General features: G+C 37.2%; 1 protein-coding gene across 1 annotated transcript in view; it reads right to left on the bottom strand.

Annotated features, from left to right (window-relative positions):
• Nucleotides 1-2864: 2864 nt before the first annotated feature.
• Nucleotides 2865-11651, bottom strand: part of GPCPD1 (glycerophosphocholine phosphodiesterase 1) — a 52279-nt gene continuing 43492 nt past the window's right edge. The window contains exons 18-20 of the mRNA XM_015815972.2: nt 10873-11008; nt 10326-10486; nt 2865-4453 (exon numbers count right to left, since the gene is read on the bottom strand). Coding sequence (XP_015671458.1) covers nt 4267-4453; nt 10326-10486; nt 10873-11008 — 484 coding nt within the window. The 3' untranslated portion in view covers nt 2865-4266. The remainder of the gene's footprint in view (nt 4454-10325; nt 10487-10872; nt 11009-11651) is intronic.

Raw genomic sequence — 11651 nt, 5'->3', positions numbered from 1 at the left:
TATATATATATATATATATATATATATATATATATATATATATATATATATTGGTGTAGTCATTATTTTTTTCCTGTATTATGTTGATCTTCTTGCTGTTATTAATCTTTTCACACATAGTTCTTCCGATTTTATCTTCACAATAGCCCTGAGATAGTATAGCTGAGCAATTATGAATAATCTCTCCCTAATCTCACATATATGGCTGTGAAAGGTGGACCATAAGAAAGGCTGAGTGCAAAAGAATTGAGGCCTTTGAACTATGGTGCTGGAGAAGACTCCTGCGAGTCCCCTGGACTGCAAGGCGTTCAAACCGGTCAGTCCTAGAAGAGATCAACCCTGACTGCTCTTTAGAAGGCCAGATCCTGAAGTTGAAACTCAAATACCTTGGCCACCTAATGAGAAGGAAGGACTCACTGGAGAAGAGCCTAATGCTGGGAAAGATTGAGGGCAATAGAAAAATGGGATGACAGAATGAGGTGGCTGGATGGAGTCACTGAAGCAGTAGGCGTGAGCTTAAACGGACTCCAGAAGATGGTAGAGGACAGGAAGACCTGGAGGAACGTTGTCCATGGGGTCGCGATGAGTCGGACACGACTTCGCAACTAACAACAATCTCACATACAAACTATTTTCCCCATCTAATTCAAAATTTATGCACAAACATGCTTTTCTGTTCTATTTCAGCCACTTTGAAAACCTCATATTAACATTTTAAGGTTTTCTAAAGCTTTCTAACTCAAGAGGTCGTAATCAGGTCATTCACACGAGCTCGGAATTGTTGGAATTTCATAAATCAACCCTGTTGAGAGTAAAATGTTGTATTTTAGGAATTAAGTTTTGGAAAAATAATCTTACTGCTTAGAATTCTGGAAGGGGAATTTATAGCTAGAATAATTTTGATGCCATTGTTTTAAAAATAGTTTGCTCAGGGACGTTCTACAGCCTGTTATTCTTGACAACCAGTTTTTTTTCCACACCTAGCCAAAACAAAACAGAATAAAAAAAAACCCCAACCAACCAAAAACCATTACCCTTAGAAATCCTCCAGTTGGGTGAGAGAAAACCAAGAGACCCAAATTTAAAACTGCTGTTTGGCTGCCCTCTTATGTCAAATGCATTATCATGTGTTCAAAGCTTTCATTTCCATCTCCCTTTCAATCCTCCCACTTCTACAGGAGCTTTGTTCAACAACGTACAGTACTTACCATTGCTTACCAAAATCAGGGGAGTAATGAATCCCATTTCCAGGGTTAACACTTAAAATTGTGGCTGGTTAGTTCAATGTTTCACAAGATGTTGGCATTAAAATTACAGGGAAATGTAGCTGGGAGTGGGGGGAGGATTTGTGTGAACTTGGCAGAGGAATACCATGGAGACTGGACGAAAATTGCCCAGGGCAGTTAAATTCCAGCAATGGCTTCCCAAGGAGGGAATATACCACATCCTTCAAGGTTAGTAGAATCACCCCCTTTTTCAAAGAAGATAGTAGCACAGGATGAACCTATTAACATCTCCCAGGCAGCTTTCACAAGCCAGGAGGATTCAGGTGTGCGCCAGTTGTGCCCACTCCTTAATCAAGAGGCTTTCCTCATGGTCTCTTATTAGGTCTTTCAGGTCACCATTAAGCTGGACTCCTACAATGCACTCTACACCAGTGGTTCTCAACCTTTTTAATGCCGTGACCCCCAACCGGTCGTAAGTCGAGGACTAAACCGGTCGTAAGTCGAGGACTAAACCGGTCGTAAGTCGAGGACTAAACCGGTCGTACATCGAGGACTAAACCGGTCGTAAGTCGAGGGCTACCCAACCGGTCGTAAGTCGAGGACTTTCCCTGCCCGGGAGCACCGTGCATGCGTGGTTCTGCCCCCTGCGCCGGCCGAGGCGTATCTGGCAAGCGGCGGAGACTGAGCAGGCCGACCACCAGCTGGCCCAGCCCAAGGGAGGTAAGGCACCCGCCGGAAAAGGGGGAAAAAAATGGCGGACAAAAAAAATGCTTGGCGACCCGTGAAATGGTCGATCGACCCCAAATGGGGTCACGACCCATAGGTTGAGAACCGCTGCTCTACACAGAGCTGACCTCCAAAACCAATGGCAAGCTGATGAACTGTCGCTCTCAAAGGTTTATGCTTTTTATTGAAATGTCGGAAAGGTGCCTCTAAGACTCCTAATTTTACACAAAATAGGGAGAAAACAATTGAACGGGTAAGTCACACGTGGTTGTTTTTATTGTAAAATTTGGTGCACCGGGAGCAATCTACTGCAAAATACTGAGTTGGCTTTCATTTGCAATTCAAAAAAAGGTGACTGAAATTTTGGTATATCTAAAAAACCAGTGATGTATCCATTCTCATAGAACACATGCTGTTTCACAAAATAACATTACAGAAATGCTGAATTGTTACGGAAAGCAAATGTAAATTAAAACTGATCAAGATGGATTATAGAGAGAATCTCCCTATTAAGAATACCCTCATGTCCAAATAGGGAATGCAGCATTAATGAAAAGACTGAAACTAGATGAAGCTCTTTATATATATTCACATGTTCTTATTAATATCAAGCAATATTATAGATTGTACAACACAATACAATCTGCTTTAGCAAGTTTTTAAATTACCAGACCCAAATAGCTGGAATCTCTTACAGCATCTGTTGTCTAGAATATTAGCAATGTAGGGTGTAAAAAGCAAGTGGCATAAGCAGATAAAGTGAAAATATATGTTCCTACAAAAGAATATATGATATAATTAATTTAAATTAATTCTGACTGAATAGTAAGACTTAATGTTTACAGTTGATTCCAGATGCAAAAATTAGATATACTCACAATATTTCCAAACTATTAATATAAGACAAGAGTTAGACTGAAAGTAGATATAAAACATGCTTTTATTTTTAAAGTAGGATAGTGCCCAGACCTTAAGACCATGTTTTCTGTTGATGATAAACACAAATACAAAGCTTTAGAAAAACAAACTACTTTATCCAAAAAACTGGGTTGTATACAGACTTCCATTTATGCAATAATTCCAACTTAGTAATACATACTTGCATTTATTTGATCTATAATATCAATTAGCTTTGTACAGCAGTGACAAAGGTTCATATCATACAAGTTGATTGGCCATTGCAAGAAAAAATAAATATATATATAGTTCCATTTTTATTATGTATTTAACACTTCAATAAAAAGGTAAAGAAACTTCAGTTTCAACTACCTGAAGTTTGTAGAGGTCTGAGCTCAAAGACATGCAAACAAACATGTGACAAATACTCTTATCATAATTCTGAATAAGTTATCCACAGTGTACATTAGCTAGAGGTTAAAGACTATGACTCTATTACATTCTGAAAATCAATTAATCTGTGTTTTAAAACTAAACAACACCATCACATCTATTGGGCTAGGAATACAGAAATGATAAAATCTTCATTTTACTATATCCACATCGAGGCTTGTGGTTTTTCAGCAAAGATGCAAGCATTTTATTCAGCCTTTACTACCCTTGCACCATGTAGCACCACGAGGGTGCAAAGACTGCTGCATACATCTACAGTGTCACATTGAGACCTCACTGGTTTTTGGATTGTGCATTTAATATTTAAGTACAATGATAATTTTTTTCAACCCAGAATCAAACACTAGAAATTTGGTTTATATTGATTTACAACATTCAGATCACCAGCAAACTTTAGGTACAAAAACAGTGAAGAAGGGATGCTATTCACCCTTGGGTTGCTAAAGAGATCATACTGTTTACCATTCTGTATAAACAGAAAAGAATAATAGCCCAAAGGAAATTGCTGGACGGGAGGATAGAATCTAAAGATTGCAGCATCATGGCAAACGTTTGTATAGCTGCATGCATCAGTGTAAATGCATGCACTTGAGGTATTTTTTCCACTAGAAAAAATACTATACAGTACATTATTATCTATTAGGATTGAGCTTGAATCACTTAAAATAATGATATTTGGCTGCTTGGATCCTAGCTACATAGATAACTATTTCATTTCTGATTCTTCAGAAATTAAGTGCATATCTTACAATACCACAGATTCTATCTTAAACTGCTTAAAAATGAGATCCATAGAACTAGAATTATTCAGGCATTTTAGCAAGATTTGATAATCTACAATAACGTTTAATGTTCTACAGTGGACCATGAGTTATTGCTTCATTTAGATGCAAGAAGAACAGGGACTGTTCAGCGAAATTAATTAGATGTTCATATGAAACAGCATTTTTTCTCTTTGAGTCCATTAGAGATCGGTTGTACTTTCTGCCATTCTTGCTCTTATCTGACTGCTATTGCAGTTACACAGAGCAAAATTAAAGTGGCTAACAGTGGGACACACACAGCTTTTAAGCTCTGGTAACTCCTTCTTCAGTCGTTCAAGTTGCTCTGTCTGGAATATATTTGGCTGCTCGGGCATCCAGTCATAAATCCTAAGACAGACGTTCAAAGAAAAGAATTAAAATCTATTACCAATCTGTAATAAACCTGTATTGGAAGCCATATAAAAGTTTAATGCCAACACATAAAAACTACTTAAAATAGAATAATCATCACTTAATATGGGCTACATGTACATTTTGTATCCTAGCATGTTCATCTATATCAATCAGTGATCGTTTCCAAAATAGGGCACTCGGTGTCTGGAGGTAACAATGCTAATATGGATGGCAGAAATGTTACTGGTTGTTAGGCTTTATTAGGTTATAAATTGAGCCAAATTTCAGACTACATAGTTCCACTACTTATTACTCACATGCCATGTTATTTAATTTATATATATATATATATTGAGGTAGGCATTCCACAGTTACCCAGGACTGAGACTGTATTGCCAAAACAATGCAATAAAATAGCCAACATTTGGCAGGATCTCTTGTCTGTTACCAAATATGGGTTGAAATAGATAAGGAAATCTGATTTTGCTCATTTCCATAATCCCCCCCAATAGATCAACACTATATGGCAGAAATTGGGGAGGCTGGAGTAATTTCAAAAGTGGAAACAGGTGTAGTTTATGTTCCTGTCTCATTTATATCCTTAAAAAGTCAGCAAAACACCAAAACGCATGCAAAAAAAAACAAAAACCCAGCCCAACCCTTTTTTTGATGTAACTTTTCTTCCTTCTTCAGGAAGAAAGTTCCCCTCACCCTGTAGATCAGTTGCTAAAGAAAGCATAGTATAAACTTTGTTTTCAAATCAAAAGCATGCCATACAAAAAGGAATTTAAAAAAAAAACAGGAATCCCAGATTTATTTTAGAAAAGCATTCTGGGAAACAAATACAAACCTGGCATATCATGTGGAAGTTGAGGATCTTGTAAAACTCTAGAGGAAGAGGAATCCATGTGTCAAGGGCTAATTAGTTGCTTGCCTATTACAGATCCTGAGCTAGCATGCTCAACAGTTTTAATTTTCTTCTAAAGTGGGGTAGACAATCTCTTCTACAAATGACTCTGGATTATCTCTGATGATTGGCAGCACTAGTTCGAGTGGAAGAAAGTCCAACAATAACTACGGCCGCATGCTCCCCATCGCTGCTTTAGATTCTTGTCAATGGATTATAAGTATATATATTTTTGCCTGTTCTCCCAAAACCAAGAATCATCCTCTGGGCACTAATTTCAAAAATATTACAATTGCCATTATAATATAGTTGGAAACAGATTATTCTGTTTAAGATTTTCACTTTGGCCTTATATTAGTTAAAGACACAATGGATTTTTTTTTTATGATGATGATATCGTTCGGAGTCTTGAACATAAAAACTACATATTAAAAGTAAACCTGAAGTCAAATTGCCTTTTTTCTTCAAAACATATCTCTTTACAGCACGAGAGAAATCATTTTATTATCAAATAGTTACATAAGTGTATTCCAGTCTAACATACATTTGTGAGAGCCAATGATTCTTCAAAGAATGAAATAACAATCATAACAGCAACATTCTAGCCTAAGAAAGCATTTAAGAAAGGAGATGCACTCTCTAGGTCAGGGGTAGGCAACCTTGGCTCTTTTATGACTCGTGGACTTCACCTCCCAGAATTCCTGAGCCAGCCATGCTGAGGGAAAGGGAAAGGGTTCCAAGCTGAGCCATGCTGGTTCAGGAATTCTGGGAGTTGAAGTCCATGAGTCATAAAGGAGCCAAGGTTGCCTACCCCTGCTCTAGGTATATATCTGATTGAACTGGGCATTTTGTATGTGATGTAGGATTACCAATAAAGGAGAATAGCATTAATCTGAAGGAGATAGGCAAAACCTGATTCTTCTATGTGCTCCTTCATTCATAACTTTGAAGTCTAGCCTTCCTCCAATAACTTCAATTTTGGTGACACTAGCCTTATTAAAGTAGCAGAAATTAAATCACTACATATTCTTGTTTTCCAATAAGATAGGAAAGGACTCCATATGTTAGGCCCAAGTTGCCCTTTGCTAGTGCTCTACCAATCTGTCAACAAATCTACCAAGATAGCATAAAAAGGAGAGCCAACACTTTTGTTTTCTTTGACACTATTAGTTGAATTTTTGATTGAAAAGGAAGAAAAGATTAAAATTCAGTCTTGCATATACAAAACAACACAAGCTGGATTAGTGCTTGGAAAGGCCAAATTGTAGTTTTCTCACCATCATGGAATGCAAAATAATAGTTGTGTATAAATAAATAAAAGTAAGTTATTGATCCTAATTAGTGTTCCAAATTAGCTTTTTTTTAAAAAAAGAACTAGTTATATGCTACTTGTATGGCTTTAAATTTCTTTTCTTGCTGTGCTCTAACACAGGGATCCCCAACCCCCGGTCTGTGGACTGGCACTGGGCCACGGCATGCCAGAAACCGGGCTGCGCAAACAAGCAAAGCTCCATCTGCGGGGATGCAGGCAGTACGTGAAACCAGGCCCCCCTCCGGTCCATGGAAAAACCTCTCTCCACGGAACTGGGCCCTGGTGCCCAAAAGGTTGGGGACCTCTGCTCTAACATGTGCCAGTTCTGTTTCTGAATCCTTATGGAGCAATTCTAAACCCAAATAAGTTTGCTAATTATCAACTGGATTGTGCTCTCAGCATAATAACCCACATTTGGAATACTAACATAATACTGAATAACTTGGTGACTTATCTATTTATCTTACACCAATGGATAGGAACATCACTGCTGGATGGTGATACTCAATAAGATGATTTAGTTTTGTCTTCCAAATCTGAACACTATTTTGCGCTATACTTTTGTGTGCCTTTGAGTCAGTGTTAACTCTTGGCAAGTGCTTCAGAGACTGCTCCCTACAATTTTCTTGGCAAGATTTTTTGAAGTGGTTTGCCATTGTTTCCTTCCTAGGGCTGAGAAAGAATGACTGCCCCATGATCACCAAGCTGGTTTTGTGCCTAAGGTGGGACTAGAACTCATAGCACCCAATTCTAGGCTGATGCCTTAGCCACTATACCAACTGGCTCTCTTATTTAAGCCTATCTGAGTTTTATCTACTGCAGCATGGAATTCACTTGGGGACTTTTTGAAAACTATAGTACTAAAGTCAACAGTCAAAACTTGGTTTCATTCCATCAAGTCCTTTACAGCATTCTCTACTTTGAGATGCCAACTTCCCTACACAATGTCTAGAGTCGAACCAACTGATAGATGTTATGGCAGCATAATAGGTTTCCCAAATAGCTTTCCAGTTGTGAACTGTCTTTAAGGAGATAACTAACCACTGCATTTGGACAAGCACTAAATGGTTGGTCAACCACAAGACTGATGGTTAGTTTTCTATTCTCACAGGAAAAGTATGCTAAAATTTAAAGTCTTGAGCATTTAATAGCTGAACAGCAATATGGAGAAAGAAGGGCAGGGATGCAGATGTTGTGGCATCCAGATTGGCTGACAGATGGATTATTCTGTAGAATGATTAATTCATTCCAAATGAGGTAAGGATGATAACTAAGACCCATTGCCTACACTATCCATCCTCAAAGGTTTGCAAGGCATTATAGTCTTCTTACCCATGATCTTGCCTATGCCTATTCTACAATGCACCAGACTGTTTATTTTGTAGAACTAAAAATGTTCCTTCCAAATAAAGATCAAACAATTAGCACACAGAAGGACACACCAACAGCCACACCTCAAATCTGATAAATAGAATTGTTTTGTCTCTGTACTGTTCTTCACAGAGGAAGACAGAATCATTTACAAAGGAATAAAAACACCCTTAAATAAAACCAGCTCAGTAAAAGAACGTAATGAATATCCTTAGCATTATTATCCTGATCTCAAATAGAGAAAATTCTGCTCAGAAAACAGAAATTAGAAAGCTGAAGTCAACTAGATTTTTGGGACATAACCAGATTTCCAAAATCTGTGAGGCCAAGTGGGATATTTTCTCTGAAACTAATTACATCCATAACATCCTGTAAGTTTAGTACACCTCCACCTTTTGCCAAATGCCAGCTATTGTCCCCCTCCTTGCAAGCAATGTAAACACACCCCACATAAAGTGGTTATTCACAACATACATTAGCATGATGAAAGTTCAAATTTGGGATTAGGACAGCAAATGAAAAACTTTATTTGAAATTTGTTGCAATCAGAAATAGCTGTCCTTCAAATACTTCAACATAATAAAGCCAAGTAACTGATAATTTATTATCAATGAATCTCAGTACATCTTCCTCAGAGAATTTAGGGACGTGCATGAAATGAAAACTTGCCAAACAGTTCTGAGTCGGCTGCAATTTTGCAGAATCAACACCTAAGCCATTCTGGTTGTTCTGAGTTGCAACCAGGGTAAAGCTGGTACACTTTGTTCCCCCCTTCTTTTTCACGGCCTGTGTACTGTTCCACTCACCAATTGTCCTAGTACCTTATCTTTCTTTTTGCCAAAATTAAAGAAAAGCTCAAGGGCAGCTGTGGTTATTCAAACAGTCCATATCCATCTTCTCAACTTCCCTTCCCTTAGTCACTGATGTCCTTGCCCATTTCTCACTTTCTTCAATCCACTCAAAACTCTTTGGCTCAGAATACAAGTTTTTGTATATGGATCAAACGCATGTTTCAGTACAGAAATGGACTGCCTGAAATGAACTGTTCAATGCATGGAATGATTCATGCATACAGTGCTTTGCATGTTACCGGATGTATTGGAAAGAGAATCAAGAGCAAATACTTACCAAAAGGTATAGATTTAGATTTAGAGTCTAGTAATTTCTATGACCTGATCTGGATTTAGAGTCCTATATAGATATGCAAATATAAAGAATCCCTTGTGTAGAGCTCGACTCCTGATGACTACATGACCACATCCATGTAATTTACTGACCAAAATGCAGAAATGATTTATTCAGCAATATTTGTTTGACTTCCCAGTATAATCTATTGCTTTGGGACTTCATGGTAATCCCCCATCCAAGTCCAAATCAGCTTTAATACCGCTTAGCTTTTTTTCTAGATTAGTCATGGTTGCTAGGAGTTAGTCCTATGTAAATGCGTATTTGGAAATAAATGTTTTAGATCTGCTGCTTTCTAAATCATTTGATACAACATTGAAAAGAACTATAAATTTGGCCTAGGCAAATGTTTCATTTAATTACCGGCCTGATGCAGATAAAATGCAGACTATCTGCCGCACGTTTGGTGATGAGAAGTGCATGTACATTTATCCGTTCTTCCTTCCTCCTTTTAAACAGGCAACCCTGAAGCAAGTATAATTGTTACAATACGCCACTCACACCATGGCAAAGATGGTTGCTCATTTGCATACAGTTAAAATTGCATACAGTATTTTGTATTAAGTATGTTCATCATTCCTATTAGTGACCTTATATTAAATATTTGGTTTCAAAACTGAAAGTGCAGATGACATGGCTGCAACACGATGATAATGATGTCTTATTAAACATGCATGCTGCCCAACACTCAACAATAATTTATGAAACGTGCATGCTGTCAAGACTCTTCAATTTCACCATAATCAAAGAAAGAAATTATAATAAAATCAATAAAAAAATAAAATAAAAGAAAGGTATAAGATAGCAAGTGCAATGAAGTGAGATGTTTCATTCTCCCGCACTGAAGGCCTGGATAAAGAGCCACGGTAGATATAAGCATGGAGGGTAATTTTGATCACCTGAGTTTATTAGCAATCACCTGGTTAAGAAATGCAGCTGATCAACTTAATTCTTAAATAAGAACACAAGCACTGAAATAAATTTGTTTCCGTTTATAGTCTGTTCAGTTGTAATAGGGCCCAACTCAAAAAATGTTTAAATGTTTAAATGCTCACTATAAATTACATGTGATAGTTAGGATGTTGTAATACCTATCATACACCAGACCATGAACTCCGTATTCCCTCAGTTTCTTCCTGTTCTCTGGGTCGTTTGCTTCATCTCCCCAGCAAAAGACAACTAAGCCTTTAGATACGGCGTGGTCAATATACGATGGGGTTTTCAGCAACTCTTCTGTATGTGCATTAATACCCTGGAAAAGAAATATGAAGCATTAAATACATGTACCTGGGGTATTACAATGCAAAGATCAATTTGAACGCATCAGAAAGGTTACATGTGATTATGTTTATAAAGATACCGTGCAGTCATTACAGTACCCTACTAATATTTAGTTTGCAGGAGAAAAAAATGATATAGTTAGCAGTCCATGCAGCACTTCAGAATACACAAACATATTCATCTGTAACCCCTTGAAGTAGTTATGAGAGTGGTTGCTTTAAAGTCCAGCAGAATGGAATTAGGTTTGCATTTAATGGAGATCTGGAGATCAAAACTGCTGTGCTGTCCAAGCAATGGACAGGAAGAAAAAAAACCCAAACAGTTGCCATGAAATCGTCTTATTGGTTTATGACTTACCAGCAAATTTTCAAAGAGTGCAAAACTTGTAGCAATCGCTGTTGTACGGCATCTGAGATCCATGAGTTCTGGGTAAGTATCACATTTCCCTTGAGTTAGAAACAATATAGGATACTTATTTTGTTTTTGTCTGACCCTAGAAAATTAAAATAAGATAACATTTTTATTATCTTCTGTATGGTTCTAATAACACAACTATATTTTTTCTCGATTTAGAATATTTAGAACAATATCACTTAAGTATGCAGAAATGGCTACGGAGTATCCTACAAAGTGTTCAAGTATTAAGAAAATTAGAGTGAAGTTATGACCGCCACCTTAGTAGCCTCCCTACCCAAAGATAATGGGGAATGTACTCCAGCAATTGTTGAAGGCCATAAAATCCCTAGTTGCTATTCGTAAAGAATATGAAATATTCTGAATCCCTTTTCTCAAGTAAAAAGTATTGTGATTATGAAGTTCTCTTATATTAATAAAGAAAATCCAGTACCAAAATCCAGCAAAGTTATACATGTAGGAAACATTACCTTTGACAAAAGTTTCCTCTGAAATATTCAGTTTAAAATACCACTTGTCTATTGTAATATTTTTATTTGGGCTCTTAAAAAGATAAGATTTCATTGTTTAAAACATTTAGGTAATATTTTCTACATGTATAACTTTGCTGGATTTGGGTAATACTTTTTACTTTAGAAGAGGGGTTCAGAATATTTCATGTTCTTTAGGAATAGGAACTGAGGATTTTATGGCCCTTCAACAATTGCTGAAGTACATTCCCC

The sequence above is a fragment of the Protobothrops mucrosquamatus genome, unplaced genomic scaffold (assembly GCF_001527695.2).
Source record: "Protobothrops mucrosquamatus isolate PMUCROS unplaced genomic scaffold, P.Mucros_1.0 scaffold391, whole genome shotgun sequence".
Taxonomy (NCBI): Eukaryota; Metazoa; Chordata; class Lepidosauria; order Squamata; family Viperidae; genus Protobothrops; species Protobothrops mucrosquamatus.
This window is presented reverse-complemented; position numbering and strand designations above follow the sequence as displayed.